The 18954-nt window shown below is 33.9% G+C and overlaps 1 protein-coding gene across 2 annotated transcripts in view; it reads right to left on the reverse strand.

The window, feature by feature from the left end:
• TUSC3 (tumor suppressor candidate 3) overlaps window positions 1-18954 on the reverse strand; it is a 185963-nt gene that overhangs the window by 77015 nt on the left and 89994 nt on the right. For both annotated transcript variants that reach the window (XM_034647488.1, XM_034647489.1), the window contains exon 6: window positions 12169-12258. In XM_034647488.1, the coding sequence (XP_034503379.1) occupies window positions 12169-12258 (90 nt within the window). The remainder of the gene's footprint in view (window positions 1-12168; window positions 12259-18954) is intronic.

Consider the following 18954-nt stretch of genomic DNA (forward strand, 5'->3'; position numbering starts at 1 on the left):
ATATTGTGCAGCGCACTAATAGGTAAAGCTTTACTAACTGAGCTTTTCGGCAAACCCATGTGATGTTACATCTCTCCACTAGTCTATTAGCTCCATGATATATTGGCACTACTAAGGCAAATATAGGACCTAGCATTTAATGGGCTCTCAGGAAATATCTACTGGATGGAAAAATAAAAACATGAATAAATGAAAAAGGCAGAATCCCAATTCCAAAATCTATTGTAAGGTTTCTGCATATGTTCAATGTATATCAATTATGATTATCTAAATTTTTTATTTAACAAGTTAAATTGCATGCTGACATTTTCTCTGGTAGAGGTTCTATGGAGATTACAGTAAAACTACCGAAAACCCTATAAATATTTCCATTCAAGATAATTGTACTTAGTTTAAGTCCATACAGTTTCCAACTTATGGCTAAAATATGTCCCTCAAAAAGCTAGCATATGCAAAATCCCTGAGGCATAAAAGTATAAAGGAACTGGAGAAAGTGTAAGACTATTATGGCTGCCTGAGACACAGAAAAAGGGCTTCATTATGATAAATTCTGTATTAAGCAGCATGCCATTTTTGCAACACAATATTTTTGCATGTGCACAGAGAACACAGCTGTTAGTTTCATTCACAACTGAACCAGCTTTAATACAGTGAATTTTGGATTTTATATGGTAAACATGTTATATGGTATATGTTATATGGTATAACAATCCTCAGGCAGCAGCTAAAAGCCAAATCTTGGGAAATTAAAACAAAAGAACACTACACTTACATATGTCGGGAGTTATGATCTAAGTATAAGCTTTATTTCACTGAACGCATTTCATTCAGGATGATGTCTTTTTTTTTTTTTGCTAGCAGAAAATATCTTTATGCCCCATGTAACCATACAGTGAGTTGTATAGTTTCCCTTCAGCTACACAGTAATAACTGCTTTTGTGAGAACTTTCATGCTGTTAAGTGGACCATTAGTACTTGGCTTGTACCATTACACAGCGTCTTAATGATGACAAACAAACAAACTTGCAAATCAGCACAGCATCATACTGCGTGCACTATTAATTTTCTTTACACTCTATATCCACTTACATTTCAGTTCAATGCAGTGAAACTCATTCTAATAGCATTTTTAGATCTTGTAGACATGTTTTATTCCACAATTAATATATGAAAATATGAACAGTCACCAATATTACAAATGTTGAATTTTTTAAACTAATAGCTAAATGAAGATCCAACAATATAACCCATAGTCTTTTATTAAGCTATCTGATCCAATTAGCTCAGTCCACTTAAAATACTATTAAAGCTAGAATCAGAAGTTCGGAGCTGACAGACCCATTATACAAAGTTACTATTAATGGCCACAAACTATGTGCCATTCTCACTCGTGTTTCCCTAAGTATATACTGTCGATTTTAAGGTGAAAAAGCAGTAGGGATGCATAGCTAAGAGGACTGCAATGCGTACTACTGTTGGAAAATAAAATTCAAAACACAGACCCTGTTGATAGAGAATTAATAACAAATCTTCTATAAAGGAAACAATCTGTATGATCTATATAAGAATTTTTTAAAACTTAGAAGAAAGATACAATAAATATTCTTAAATATGTACATACTCTTACTTGAATTATTGCCTTTGAAACTGTTTTGGGAGGAATCCAAACTAAGGTTGAGTGTTTTCCATTTTTAAAACTGCTTATACCTCTATTATTATATTTCATTTTGTAAAGAATTATACAAGGTAAGAAAAGCAAGATGAGACTTATTTTACAGAAGAATAGAGAGACTAAGTAATATCCCCCTAATGACGTAACCAGTAAAAGGCAGAGTTTGGGGAAAATTCAACCCTGTTTTTTTTTCTTACACACTTGAAAACAAAGGCATAAAAATGAGTCTGTGGGATTAAAAGTCTTCTTTAGTTTCTCTTATGTAAACATCTCTTTTTAAGCATATAAAATGTCAAAGATTAAACCATATTTACTAAGGTATATTATAGAAACGTTTTGACATACTCATTTTCTTTATCAATATATTTACTGATGGCTTTCAATATTTACAACAATCCTAAACATCCCAACTATAGGTCAGTGTGATCCTAAGCACTGGTTACTTCAATTTATTTTTTTACGAAAGTCAACCTTTGAGTATAAATGCTAAGTGGAATGTTTCCTTGGGTGCAAAACATTTGAGAAGACAAAATTATATTTAAGGTTCTCTATAGCTCTAAAACAGGGCTGCTGCTTTTAACATTCTGACATTTGGGACTCCATGATTCACTGTTGTGGGCAACTGTCCTCTGCATTGTAAGATGTTTACCAGCATCTTTGGCCTCTATCACTAACTGCCATTAGTAGGCAGATGCCCCTACAGTTGTAACAACCAAAATTGTATCCAGAAACTACCAAATGTTCCCTGAAGGGGCAAATTCATCCCAAACATCCCTTCGCTACTAAATGAAAGGCAATATATAAGGGCAGTAATGTTTAACGTAGCATTGAAACAGAAATCATGTATACCTATACCAAAATTTTATAAATCAGCAAACACTTCTCTAATGTTACAGGGTTCCAAATTTATCAATTGTAGGAGAAATAATATTGGGTGTGAAGCTTATGCTTCTGAAACATTACTTAATGGTGTTATACAGAAAGAACCACAGCTTTTCATGTGGCTCTGTTAACAGCTTGTGTTCCCCACCAGTAGCCCAATGGAGCCACGACAGCATGAAAAGTAAAACGCAAAACACTCTGGTAAGATAAAAGAGAAATGGCATGTGAAGTGAAACAGTATTTCTGGGGGATATGTAAAATACATGTTGGCATATTAAGGAAAACATAAAATGAACTTTGAGGAAGCTTGTAGCACAAAGAAACTATGTGCCAATGCTCACTTCAATAGATCCTGGATGTTAATGGAAGTTCTCCCATACTTTGGCATTAGGTTTCCTTAGCTTGGCTTTGTAATTCCTTCCAAGTTTTACTTTCTGATGAATCTCTACCACTGTTGTAATCAGAGGGAAGGAAGAGGTATATCAGGCACATCTAATCAGCTATCACCTTAACTCTGAAAATCTCTCTTCTGTTTCACTGCCATGTTTTTATAGCATCATCCTGAGAATGTATACAGACTCATTCCCTTTATTCAACTGTGTGGATGTGGAAGGGGTGTGTGTGTGTGTGTGTACGGTATTTACTTGATGCAAGAAAAAGCCATGAAGTTTCCAGTGGCCTTTTAAGCTCTCTCCTCATATTCTGAATGACTAGCTTAGTTTTTAATGCTATGCATTTCCTATTTCTCATTACTTCACAGTTTAACACATTCTTGTTAATCTATTACCTATAGACAGCACTTTGATTAACTACCTAATATATTCTCTCGTCTTGATGAGAAATTATAAGGCGGTACCATTTACTGATCCATATTTTTATAATTTTCTAAATTTCCATAATGAACACTTAATTTTATGATCAGAGAGTAAATTTTAAAAGCAAAAGCTGAAATAAAAGAAGGCAAAGTATCCTATTTCAAAAAATAATTAGAAGAATCAGATAGTAGAGAAAAACAGCCTGGAAGCAAATGATACATTTTAGGACTACACCTAGCCATATATATCTTTAAGCCAATAGGGTCTTATTTTTTTTTTTTTTAAAGATTTTATTTATTTACTTGACAGAGATAGAGACAGCTAGCGAGAGAGGGAACACAAGCAGGGGGAGTGGGAGAGGAAGAAGCAGGCTCATAGCAGAGGAGCCTGATGTGGGGCTCGATCCCATAACGCCGGGATCACGCCCTGAGCCGAAGGCAGATGCTTAACCGCTGTGCCACCCAGGCGCCCCCCAATAGGGTCTTATTAAGTCTTGGTCATATTTAAAGGATTATGTCTGTCAAGATTACAGAGGTTTCATGACCTTTCACCCATATTTAATTAGGGAATCTTTATGCAGAAAACAGGCATCATCTCTGATTCATAGGACTCCGGTTTCTTGGCATTTCAGGCAAAATTTTAAAGTGGATTTTAGCATCAAGATTCAACATTAACCACTGTAATTAACAATATAAATTTAGGCATATATATATTAAAATCAGTCTAATTATCATCAACTTAGCCTATGAATGACTTTATCATGTTACAAGACCCACCATTCTAATTCTGCCTATACTCATTTATCTTGAAATATTACTTTTCCTCATTTATAAAATAACTGCGCTCTAACTTCATAGTATGGTTACTTAGTATCTATGAGATAATGTGCATCAAAAGCACTATATATATTACGTATCAGCATTTCTCAGAATGTGTCTAGTAGCTATGTAAGATGAATGGAGACAAAATAAGTTAGAAAAGCTTTGGGTTAAACAAAATTAAATTTCCTTATCAAGAATATGTACTATTAACTTCTGCATGGATAATACTAGATGCAGTGTTTGCCAAACATCTAATGAGGAAAAGAATTTAGAGAATAAAAACAATTATCTCATTTAATCTTTGGCACCAGCCTTTAGGTATGTTTGATTACCAGATAAACTCATCTACAAAAAATATGTGGTAGGGCTGAACTCAGAATTATAAGCATCTAAAGTATAAGATTTTTAAGCGTGCATTTAAAGCCTTTATGTTTTGGGAATTTTTCTCAAGTGCAGTTGAATGATTATTAATTTCAGGTGTACAATATAGTGATTCCCCGTTTATTAACATGACAAAATGATCACCATAATAAACTACGTACATCTGTCACCATACAACATTGTTAAAATACTACTGCATTTCCTATGCTGTACACTGCATTCCCCTTATAAGTGGAAGTTTGTACCTTTTAATGCTCTTCTCCACTCCACCCATCTCCCAACCCCTTTACCTCTCCCCTCTGACAACCATCAGTTTGTTCTCTGTATTTATGACTGTTTCTGCTTTAATTTGTTCTTTAGATTCTACATATAGGTGAAATTACATGGTATTAGCCTTTCTCTGGCTTATTTCACTTAGCATGATACCCTCTAAGTCCATCCATGTTGCCTCAAATGACAAAATTTCATTTTTTATGGCCAAGTAACATTCCAGTGTGTGTGTGTATGTATGTACACACATCACATCTTCATCTACTCACCTAATAATGAAGACTTACTTGCATCTATATCTTGGCTGTTGTAAATAATGCTGCAATAAACACAGGGATGCATATACCTTTTCAAATTAGTGTTTTCGTTTTCTTTGGATAAATACCCAGAAGTACAATTGCTGGATCACATAGTTCTCTTTTAAGTTTCTGAGAAACATCCATACTGTTTTTCACAGTGGTGTCATCATTTTGCTTTCCCACCACCCATGCCTGAGGGTTCCCTCTCCTCCTGCTAACCTTGTTATTTTCTTCTTGATACTATCCATTCTGACACATGTTAGGTGATATTTCATTGTGGTTTTGATTTGCATTCACTGATGATTAGTGATTTTGAGCATCTCTTCCTGTACCTGTTGGTCATCCGTGTGTATTCTTTGGAGAACTGTCTGTTCAGGTTCTCTGCTCATTTTTTAATTGTACTTTTTTGATACCGAGTTGTGTGAGTTTTCTATGCATTTTGGTATTAACCCCTTATCAAATATATCATTTGTAAATATCTTCTTCCATTCCTCCCATTCCTTCTCCCTTCTCTCCATTTCCTTTCCTATGTAAAAGCTTTTTGCTTGATATAGTCCCATTTGTTGATTTTTGCTTTTTTTGCTCTTGCCTAAAAAAACAGATTCAAAAAAATATTGCTTAGACAAATGTCTACTTTTCTGGACTTGTATTGAAGTCTTAAATCCCTTTTGAGTTTATTTGTGTGTATGTTGTAAGAAAGTGGTCCAGTTTCATATTTAGCTGTCCAGTTTTCCCAACACCATGTATTGAAGAGACCATCTTTTCCCCGTTGTATATTTTTGCCTCCTTTGTCAGAGATTAAACCCATGTTTAAATGGTCAATTATTTTTGGACTCTCTAAGCTGCTCCACTGATCTATGTGTTTTTGTGCAGTACTATACTATTTTGATTACCACAGCTTAGTAGTATAGTTTGAAGTCAGGGCTCTTGATACCACCAGGTTTGTTTTTCTTTCTCAAGACTGCTTTGGTTAATCCTTATCTTTTGTGGTTCCATACAAATTTTAGATTTCTTTGTTCTAGTTCTGTGAACAATGTCATTGGTATTTTGATAGGGATTGCACTGAAGCTATAGATCGCATTGGGTAGTATGCACTGCACATCTTAACATTAATTCTTCTGACTTACGAGCGTGGTACATCTTTCCATTTGTGTTTATTGTCAATTTCTTTTATCAACGTCTTACAGTTTTCAGAGTATAGAAAAATGTTTATAAAGTATAGCATACACCCAGAAAAGTTTCTATTTCACAAGTTTACAATTAGATAAATTTCACAAACTGATCACACCTGTGTACCTATCCCCTAAATGAAGAAACAGGCTCTCTAGAAGCCGTCTCCTGTCCCATTCCAGTTACAACCCACACAGCTCAAAGCTACCACTTCTCTGACATTTCACACACAGTTAAGTTCAGCCTCGTTTTGTGCCAGGCTTCCTTCACTTTGTATCTTTGAGATTTGTTCTTTTTGTTTAAGAAGTTATATATATTCCACTATTTTCATTCTACTGATAGACATAGTTAGGTTGTTGCCTCTCTGGAGCTATTAAGAATAATGCTATTAACATTTTTGTATACTGCATTTGGCACTCATGTATGCATTTCTCTTGAATATATATTTATGAAAATTTCAGGATCACGGGTATGAGTATGATCAGTTTTAATACATGTCAGCTTTTAAACTGCTTGAACGAATTCATTTTCTACGTACTGAAACTCTGCATGGTATCAGTGTTACTGATTTTAATCATTATGGTGAATGTATTATAGCACTTCACTGTGTTTCAATTTACTCAAGTAATAATAGGGTTGAAATCCTTTTCATATGTTTAGTGGCCATTAATATAGCCTCTTTTGAGAAAGTGTGATCAAGTCTTCCCCCAATTTTTGCCACTGAGCTGTGTTTCTTCTTTATATACTCCGGATCCAAGTCCTTGTGAAGACATTTGTATTACAAATATCTTCTCCACTCTGTGACTTACCTTTTCACATTCCTGATAGGAACACTTTGATGATGAAAGTTCCTAATCATAATGTAATTCAATATAGCATGTCTTCCATTCATATTTATCTCCATAATACATACAGGATTTATATTTATGGTATATGATAACTGTTATGATTACTCTAGCACCATTTATTAAAAAGGCCCTGGTTCCACACTGCATTTTGGTATTACTATTGCCATAAATGCATGCACATGTTTGAAGGATAGACAAATACAATTTAACAGAATGAGATTCACAATTAATAAAGTGCCATATTAATTAATGCAGCTTTAATGTAAGTTTTGAAATCTGGTAACCTAAGTCATTTAGCTTTGTAGCTCTCTTTCAAGACTGTCTTACTATTCTTAAACATTTGAACTTCCTATGGATTTCCTAAAGTGTAATTTAAAATATTATGTGATAATATCAATAAATCAATGCCTAAAATGTAAATTGGTCAGTATGAAGAAAAAAAATAAGCCTTTTTCTAACTAATGTGGTTTTTATGCTTAAAAAATATAAAACTGGATCTTATAAAGCCAAATTCTATTAAACTTATACAGGAAAAATGGCAATCTAATTAAGTAGTATTTGGAAATCACAACTTCAGAGAAGAGGGAAAAAAATAAATATTTCTGGAAATCACAGAAACCTTCATAATGCAATCCTCAAGTATTTACCAAGTTAGTTCACATTAACGTAACACAGTTCCTAAAAACATCTAACATAGAGTTGAAGGAAAACATTTATGTAATTAATTTAGCAAAACAACAAAAACTACAATTCAATTAGCTGATCTTTGTGTATAATAGTTACCTACAAATAAGTCTCTAAATTGTAAATGGAAATTGTTACAAATGTGAAAAGCAGTAAGTATTTTTAAGATACTGCATACCACTGCAAGAGATAAACAGCTTCATTATAATTATTCTCAAAAACACAAATCCTACATGGTAATTTCTCTTTAGAAATACAGGTTAAGATATGAAGAAATTACCAAAGGATAGTACTAGTTTTCAAGTTATATCTTGAAATTTGAACACATCTATTAAAAACATTTACTATTATCATTCTAATGAACAATCATTAAAGTGCTATACTAGTAACCATCGTTAATCTTCTATTTTGTTTCAGTAATATGAAAACACATTATTATGTAAAGCAATTCATTAAAACAAAACTTAAACCATAATTTCCTGTTTCAGTGTATGTTGACATTTGCATATAAAAAGGCAGGAAGAGAAATTTTGTTGGAATATGTTAAAATCCAAACCAAGAAAAAACGATATACTAACAGGCAACATTCTGCTCCCCCTTTTCACAGTGCTTAATTTAATAGGCAGACTTAAGGCTTTGCGTATACTGCTAAACAATTAGTATCTCACATAACTTAAAACTGTATCCACATCTCTGTGGCCAAGAGTACACTCATGCAATTGTTACTGTAGCAAAAACCTGAATTTCTAAGACCTTTATATTTTTATAAAATACAAGAGGGTAAAGAGATACCTTGGCTATAGGTTTAAATTTCAATATTTCTAACTTTTGATTAAGTTGCTGAAAGTTAAGATAAATATGTTTAAAAATGTATGTATGAAGGAAATGCTTTTCCCTTTAAAAATACAGAAAATTCTCCTTATGTGTTCCTCTGGGCCTCAGAGTACCTTTTCCTAAGGGCTATGCCAATCACTACCTGAAAAATCGTGATATAAAAATGTGGAAAAAGATAAACAATTTTCTAAATAAATAAATAAAATCTCTCTCTAATCCGAACTTTAAAATAAACGTTTCTGTCATATTAAGGTAACTGTTTTATGCTGAATTAACAGTGACATGTTAATCCTATTATTCTTCTGACTAGTGAGAAAATTAAAAGGAGAATTAAGATAATCCAATTTTAGAAACAAAAATCTAGTATGAGTCCTTATAATCATTTAATAAAACATTTACTGAGGACCAGCTAAATGCAAGTTGTAAAGGGGAAAACAGCTTCAAAGAAACTCCACATGTCTAAGGACTTGACTAAAATGGGATATATGAAACATTAAAGAATTATTATAATAAAAAATGCATAGATACATAAATGCACTAACTACATGTTAATAAATGTGTAAAGGGAAGAAGGGGGCACTTCCATGTAATTAAGAAGTAACACATCTCAGAAGGATAGCATAATCAGGTAAGATATGAAGGATAGGTACAATTTGACAGATACAGAGGACATTCCAGGAATGGAAGCAACAACAACAAAAAAAGCATATATTTAGGAAACAAGCAACAGTACAAATAGGCTAACACTGAGTTTCTTTGCAAAGTAGTAGGGTTAACAGGTTGAAAAGTAAAATTACAATGGTCACGAAATGGGAGAGGTACTTGGAATTGTAAACTGGTAACTCGGGTCCATACATATTATAATAAGTTATGTTTTAGGACTATTCACCTGATAGCCTAAAATATTCAGCTATAAAGTCTACTGCCTCACATGTAGTCAGTAAACACCAGGTCACATCCATTCAGTTACTGTTACTGGCACAAACTTTAGGAGCTTATTACTCCAGTAAACTACACGTAAGGAGATGAGATGATTTCGAACAGCAATAGATAATAGAGCTTATAGTAAGAAAACTATGCCACTTTCGTGTAAGGATTATTTTGAGCTGAAGGCAGTTGAGAAGAAGATACTTAGGAAAAGCTCTCTGGACTCCCCAATCTGCCTAAAAGCAGCATATAAGTTTACGAAGTTGTCCCTCCCCCTCGACCAGGAAGGACAAGGGTAAATTCCTATAGACAACTTTAGACCCTTATCAAAAAATGTGTGGAGGGAAGGCAGCTGTGACTTAATTCTTCACAATAAATCTTACTTTTACTTACCTTGCTTTTCCTGGTCATCTCCATGTAAGTGGCCTCCCCTCCACACATTTTATTCTATCTTTAGCTAAAGATGGTGGTTGAGCCTGAAATCTAAGTCACCTCTGAGTGTTACTACTGATTTTTCCCTGAGTATCTCCCATGGATACAGTAAGTACAACATGCGAATCAATTTGTTTTCTCTTACAATTCTGTATTTCGTTATAGGGGTCCTAGCCAAAAACTCAGAGGAGTAGAGAAAAACTATTTTTTCTTCCTCTATACAAGTTAATTTTCCATATACTTCAACAAACCAAACAATAAAAAGCAACGCTTAATGCTTTTCAACCTAAGGGATATTCTCTTAAAAGACAGTAATGAAAAATTTTTAAGATTTCCTAAATTTACACTTTGAAGTAGGAGGAACATAATAGTGATCCAATCTTTGCGTCAGGACTTTATGTAATAGGAATATATCAGTGACAAAGACTGATAAGCACCTGACAGCAGGACTTTTTAATGTCTGTCACGATAAAAGGCAGACAAATAAAAATAGTACAAAATAAGTAGATTTGATAGCATGTTAGAAGATGATTAAATGCTATGCAGGAAAAATAGGAGAGGGACAGAGTGTGGGTATCAGGGAGGAGGAGAGGAAAGGTGAACACTTTCTAGTCGGGCTGTTGGAAAGACTTTCTTGATTAATTATTTCCAATTATTTTTCTTTAAAATAACTCAATTTGAATATTAAAAACACTCAGCAACCCCTCTAAGTAATGAAAGATTTCAAAAATATACACACGTGGCAAAACCCATGTCTAAATGACTATGGCAGCTGATCATCCAAACAGTCTAACTCAGGCTCCATATCACTGCCATCTTCAGGAGAAATCGAAGACCAAATTGATCATTACCTAACTCTGGCAATTAGCAACTAGTCCTTAAAACCTGATTGGACAATCAGGGAATGGGCAATGAATAAAATAAATTATTTCCCAATGTACAGAGTTCCACAAAGAAGTTCAAAAAAAGTCGCAATGTAGACTTGTTGGCTTTAATTTTAAAGGTATTTGAAGCACTATAAGCAATGAAGAATAAATCTCAAACTTATGTTGTAATCTATATGTATAGAGTTACAGAGCATTTATAACATTTTGCCATATGAAAATTTCATTCAGAACTGCAATTTTAGGAATTAAGAAATTAAGTTAATATTCTAGGTAATGTGGTAATATGGTTATGATTTTCAAAGACCTTATCTTTTAGGGATACCTACTAAAGTATTTCTGAATGAAACGAAATGATATTAAGCACTTATTTCAGAATAATCTGGCGGCAAGAGATGAAACAAGTACTGGGTATGAGCTAGTAATTGTAACAGGTACACGAGAGGTGTCATTACATTATTCTCTCAAAATCTGTAAGTTTTCCAAATGAAAAAGTTACAGAAAAAAGGTCACATTTTTAAAGTTAATCTTCACCAACCTAATAAATATTAAGCCTTATAGACAGCTGATCTATTTTTCCAAAGTTGATCTATTACAATATATCCCATTCACCAAACAAAAAAAAGTAAAGCAACAAAATGCATAAATTCAGTAGCACTTACTAATGTGAACTTTGCTACTGATTTAACTACACATCAATTTCCCTTTTAATTTTGTAGCAAACACTTCTTAGCATTCTAATAAGATGACTGCCAGGGTTTTTAATGATGTTTTAATTAATCTCTTCTTAACTAAGTTTATCATTAATGGGACACCAACTACAAACTGTTCCTATCTCCTCTTCTGGCATTACATATTATTGCCGTAGCAATATGTAAAGGTGAAAACCTAGGTTATGAATGTCTATTTGATGTGGTAGGTACACAAATTTTCTTAAACAGTAAAGCAGTCCTCACCCTAAAAAATATATATATACACACATGTGTGTATATGCATATAGTAGAGGTAGTATTAGAAGAGAAAGAACAAAACCAGATTTACAGACAAAATCCTTTCTCACTAAATAACTGCACAGGAATTTTGATTCCTATACAAACAGGATGAAAGGGGTACCTCACTGGCCCAGTCAGTAGAGCATGTGACTCTCGGTATCGGGGTCCTTAGTTTGGGCCCCATGTTGTATATGAATATTATTTAAAAATAAACAGGATTAAAGTTCAAAATATGGATGCTTAGAACATGCACTTACCACTTGTCCATTGTGTGGGTTCTTATGAGCATATGGAGGTCCACGGATATGATTCCACATCTGGCCAGAAGTCATAGCAAAGACTATACACTGAAAAACAGGGTGTAATGTTATAATATGTAAATCAAAGAATATCAGAATATGATTTTTTAAAAAATAATGGTCAGAAAACTAAATTTAAAAAAATCATGTATCACTTTACCCATCAGAATAATTTTCACTTACTGACTTTGGGAATTCATCCCAAATGAAAGAACAATACAAAGCCATAGCCAGAGATATAAGTAATAGGCCTGATGGAAAATTTAAACCAATTAGGAACACCAAGTAGTGACCCAGAAGATAAAATAACAGAAAATAATGAAGCTGAACAAAAGAGAGAAGAATTATGGAACATGAGAATAGACTTAGGGAAGTCAGTGACTCCATCAAACATAATAACATTCATATTATAGGTGTCCCAGGAGGAGAAGAGAGAGAGAAAAGGGAATAGAAAGTTTATTTCAAAAAATAGTAGAGGAATACTTCCTTTATCTGGGGAAGGAAACAGACATCCAGATCCAGGAGGCAGAGAACTCCCAATCAAAATCAACAAATGCAGGCCAACACCAAGACATATACTGATAAAGAACAAATCTTAAAAGCAGCAAGATAAAAGAAGTTCTTAACTCATAAGGGAAGACCCATAAGGATAGCTAGAGATTTCTCAACAGAAACTTTACAAGCCAGAAGACAGTGGCATGATACATTCAACGTGCTGAATGGGAAAAATCCACAGCCAAGAATACTATATCCAGAAAGGCTATCATTCAGAATAGGAGAGATAAGGAGTTTCCCAGACAAACAAAAACTAAGGAATTCATGACCATTAAATCAGCCCTGCAAGTAATATTAAAGGGGACTCTTTGATTGCAAAGGTCAAAAGTGACAAAGATAAGAAAGGATCAGAGAAATCTCCAGAAATGACCAAAAAAAAAAATTAAGATAGTACTAAATACATATCTATCATTAATTACTTTAATGTAAATGGACTAAAAGCTCAAATAAAAAACACAGATATGGATTAAAAATCCAATGGATTAAAAATCCAAGACCCATCTATATGCTGCCTACAAGAGACCCATTTTAGACCTAAAGACACCTACAGTTTGAAAGTGAGAGGATGGAGAAGCATTTACCATACAAATGGACGTTAAAAGAAAGTTGGAGTAGCAATACTTATCTTAGACAAACTATACAACAATGACTGTAACAAAAGACTATGAAGGGCACTATATCATAATAAAGGGGACAATCCAACAAGAAGATAAACTGTAAATATTTATGCCCCCAACCTGAGAGCACCCAAATATATAAAATAACAACAAACATAAAAGAACTAATTGATAATAACACAATAATAGGGGACTTTAACATTCCACTTACATCAATTGACAGATCATCTAAGCAGAAAATACATAAGGAAACAATGGCTTCAAATGACACACTGGACCAGATGGACTTAACAGATATATTCAGAACATTCCATCTCAGAACAGATTACACATTCTTACCAAGTACACATGGGACATTCTCCAGAGCAGATCACATAATAGGTCACAAATCAGGCCTCAACAAATACAAAAAGACTGAGATCATACCATGCACCCTTTCTGACCAAATACTATGAAACTAGAAGTCAACCACAAGAAAAAATTTGGAAAGACCACAAATACATGGAGGTTAAACAACAGGCTACTAAACAACAAATAGGTCAACCAGGAAATCAAAGAAAAAAATTTTTAAAAAAATACATGGAAAAAATGAAAACACAACAGTCCAAAATCTTTGGTATGCAACAAAAGCAGTCCTAAGAGAAAGTATATAGCAACACGGGCCTATCTCAAGAAGCAACAAAAATCTCAAACAACATAAACTTACACCCTTGAGGGCTAGAAAAAGAACAAAAAAAGAAGCCTAAAACCAGCAGAAGGAAGGAAATAATAAAGATTAGAGTGGAAATAAATGATATGGAAACTAAAAAAACTCAAATCCAATAAAACAGATCAATGAAATTAGGAGCTGGTTCTTTGAAAAAAAATCAATAAAATGGATAAACCTCCAGCCAGACTTGCCAAAAAGAGAAAGGATCCAAATAAATAAAACCACAAATGAGAGACGAAAAATAACCACCCAACACCACAGAAATACAATTACAAGAGATTATAAACGAATATATGCCAACAAATTAGGCAATTTGGAAGAAATGGATGCATTCCTAGAAACATATAAACTACCAAAACTGAACCAGAAAGAAATAGAAAACTCAAACAGACCAATAACCAGTAAAGAAATTGAATTAGGAATCCAAAAACTCCCAACAGACTGAAGTCCAGGACCAGATGGCTTCACAGGTGAATTCTACCCAAAGTCAAAGCAGAGTTAATACCCATTCTTCTCGAACTATTCCAAAAAACAGAAAAGAAAGGAAAACTTCCAAAGTCATTCGATGAGGCCAGCATTGTCCTGACACCAAAACCAGACAGAGACTATACTAAAAAAGAGGGGAGCTTGGGTGGCTCAGTTGGTTAAGCATCTACCTCTTGATTTCAGCTCAAGTCATGATCTCAGGGTTGTGAAATCGATTCCTGTCCCATGTCAGGCTCTGCACTCAGCACAGTCGGCTTGAGATTCTCTCTCTTTTTCTCTCCCCTTCTCCCTCTGCCCCTCCCCATTTGCACACTCTTTCTCTAATTAATTAAATCTTTTTAAAGACGGGGCAGGTAAGAGGAAGAGGGAGAGAGAGAATCTTGAGCAGTCTCCATCTCACAACCCCGAGATCATGACCTAAACTGAAACAAGAGTCGGACACCCAACTGGCTGAGACCCCCAGGTGCCCCCTATTATATATTTACTCTTAAAATAAGCTACAGAAAATAGTATGAACATCTACCAGTTCTGTACTATATTTATCAAAAATAATCTGCATATAAACGGACCCACACAATTCAAACCTGATTTGTTCAAAGGTCGACTGTACTCACTTTACAGGAAAGACTATCCTATGTTTTATATAATCCTCTCTACAGTCCATGTCTTTAAAATGTTATATTGCAAATAATTTAATGACTTCTTAATAAACAGGTAGTATCATGACCAGAGTAACAAGAGACAACCACATCAGAGAATTCATATGCTATTCATTTCTACTACTCACAAGTGACTTACTTGTAGTAAATTTATAGTATAATCATTATATCAGTCCATACACTGCACTTGTAAGAAAAAAGGTAGGAAGTATCTTTCTTAAGACTAAATATTTTATTTCATGGAAAGGAGTTACACATTGAACATAACTGTCTCAACAAATATTTATAATCACTAATGAGTTGGATTAAGGTTAGCAATGAGTGGCATGGAGTACAGAAGCTAGGCAGTCATTCCATGTATTGGATCTTCATAGCGAGGCTTATTTAATTATGACTTTATAATAACCAAAAGACTAGGGCAACCACACATTTTAAAAAAAGAAAAGGGAGGTCCATTCATGTATGAGTAGTTTTAAGATGTTCTTTGAATTACTGAGGCTATTGTCTGTCCTCATTACACAAAATTAGGAACTAGATCTATTAAGTATACACTAAAAATATATTCTTTTCATTATATTCTTGCCATAATCCTCACACAAAAATATACATGAGGCTATACACAGAAACTACCAATTTGCAGACAGACATACCCCTCTTCAAATGACTCAAACTTAAAAACAACAGTTGCTTCACTGAAAAAAACATTAGCAGCATTTATCTGCTTTTCACTTGTAAAGAGAACAAAATGAAAAACTACAAAGATAGTACCTGGATATTATTAAAAGTGACATAATTTAGTTCAAATAAATTTGTAAAGGTGCTCATTCTGAAGTCAGAGCTGCCTTGCAGTTTTGGATGGTCACAAGAAATACATTTCGACTGACACAACGCAATGTGCAGACACCAAAGAACCCTTCAGGAATGTGAAAATTGTGTAATAGTTTGCATTAATTTCAAGCTTAAATTTGCACAAAACTTACATAATTAAACTGATACAATTTCTTTGAGACAGAAGACACATTAAGGTATGTGAATCATCTTACAATATAGATCATCAGTGTTAAAAGGCAAAAAAGAGCTTCTGTCCTACTAAGATTTACTGTGATAATAAAGTTTGGGTTATTAGATTTTTAAAATGTTTATCTTTCATGTTTTTAATTGCAAATTCTTAGGATGTTTTTCTATCCATGTGAAATGAATATAACTATCACACTTATATTTCTGCTTTGAAATCACTGCCATCTATGAAGAGCTTTAGGTTGCCATGAAGATCTGTGCTAAGGGCTGCAAAACATAGCATTTTAACTCATTTTGATATTCCAAGTCAACATTTATTTCTGAAAACCATAAACTATAAGTTTATATTATACTCCTTAAAGTTATGTACCAGTGCACTTCAATATTTTACCCACCCATTCTACTTTAACCTCATCATAAAACAGGTAATGTGTAAGCTTATTGTTTATCATCCTTCTACGTTAGGGGATGGAGGAAGGGAAAATGGAGTAAAACCAGAATCAATGCTTATTCAGCTCTATAAACAATCATCATCATTTATAAACAGGATTTAATAGCATTTTTTTTCAAGACCAAGAGGAACCTATAAATACCCCTTTACCTAATTTTTTTAAAACTCAGAATCAGGAAGCTGTAATATTTACTTTTTAAAGAGTTGCGTATCTTCTTCCATATAAGGAAATTGCAAACTTTGTCTCTATCCTACACCATAAAGCACTATGAACAGCTTCCTCTCATCAGGAAACAGTGCATTCTCAGCCTACCTGTGAGTCATATACAATAACATGAATAATGAAAAAAAAAACAGCAATACAGGGGCACCTGGGTGGCACAGCGGTTAAGCGTCTGCCTTTGGCTCAGGGCGTGATCCCGGCGTTGTGGGATCGAGCCCCACATCAGGCTCCTCCGCTGTGAGCCTGCTTCTTCCTCTCCCACTCCCCCTGCTTGTGTTCCCTCTCTCGCCGGCTGTCTCTGTCAAATAAATAAATCTTTAAAAACAAAAACAAAAAACAGCAATACAGTCTATAGAACTAAGGTGTGTAACTCTCAGTGGCCCCTTGGGAGATACTTTTGCATAGGTTCAATATACAATTGCTAATTGTATACAGACTTGTTCTTTACCAAGAAATGGGTATGTGGATAGAGCCTCTTTAACAAACTTTTCTCATTATTCTCATTTTACACACAATTTTTGGTATTACAGAAGTGGTCTGCTCTAATTCATTATTTTTATCTAGAAGCTTTCCTTTTCCGTGCAATCCAGGGCTTTCATCAGTTCCCACAAATCTGATAATACTGTGCCAAAAATTCCTAAAAAAAATTCTCTTTCCCAAAGAAAAATGGGATATTGGTTATTTCCACAAATGTTTGAGAATCTGAATAAATGGGTTAGCATTTTGGGTAGCCTCTTAACTTTGTAAGGATATCTTAAGAATTGCATAAGACTAGAAATGAACAAATCCATTTTTTCACTTCAATCTAACCTTTTTTAAAATGAATAAAGTTTGGTGGTGGTAGTGGTGGCTATCAGGCAGAATGTGGTAAAGATTCAAAGTAGTTTCCATAAGCTATCAACAGCTAAGGAAAAGACCACAGTTTGTATATTTCTATATTAATGAAAAACAGAGGGAGAAAAGTTTCAAGAAGAGCTTTTTTTAATTCAACATTTTGTCATCAGAGTAGAGTTTTAAAACATATTGTTTGAAAACATGTCTGTAATTCTGCAGCCTGTTATTGACTTCTACAAGTCTGCCACTGGGGAACATGAACACTTGCCAAGATTTCCTTCTCAAGTACGTGGTTGTGAATGTTAGAATATTTTCTGCTATGCCAAGGTAATTATCTTCCAAGTATTCAAAGCAGAAAGAGAAAATCTGCATGATATAACAGAGGATGGAAGAAAATTGGTCTGTTCAGTATTTAACATTTATGCACCATATAAATACTCTTAAGCATTTATTTGTAGTCATAATGGCTCAAAACATCCACTGGTTTAAACATCCAACATGAGATATGTGTCCAGATTCAGAGAAGCCCAGCATTGTGAAAAGAACACTGAACTTGAAGTCAGACACGTGGGATCAAGTCCTAATTAATCATTTTCTAGGTGTGTGAGCTACAAGTTGAGTTTACTGAATCATAGTTTCCTTGTTTATAAAAGGATGATAATACAAATACCTTTTCATCATTACTGTAAGGAATCAGTACATAAAACATACCCTAAAGAAGGAAGAGATTCAATAAATAGTAATGATGATTATTAGCTTACAACAATAATTCTGGTGAGGAGAATAATGAAGGCATGCTATTGTCAACTGAGTCTAATTCAGAGAGATTATGTTATCAGTGTTTTGGTAGACAAACAGTGACAAGATCTGGCATGACACTAAATACTAAATAAGATTTAACTTTACAAAAACACTGAAACAAGTATTATATTTTCATCAAAAAACCTGGGTAGCTTTACTGAATGAAGCAACTTGAAAACTAGCCTGAGCAAAACCCAAAACACTTTTAAACCTACTAAGGTGCTTGAGATCACCTCTAGTATCCAATTATATTTAGAGTATAATTAATCCATTATAACTCAATTATCAATATTAAACTTAGAACCCAAATTTCAAATTTATATTTTCTCTATTAGAGAGATATCTTTTCTATGTATTGGAACGCCACAGATGTTCTGTTTGAATTTCCAGCC

This window comes from Ailuropoda melanoleuca, chromosome 18 (genome assembly GCF_002007445.2).
Source record: "Ailuropoda melanoleuca isolate Jingjing chromosome 18, ASM200744v2, whole genome shotgun sequence".
NCBI lineage: Eukaryota > Metazoa > Chordata > Mammalia > Carnivora > Ursidae > Ailuropoda > Ailuropoda melanoleuca.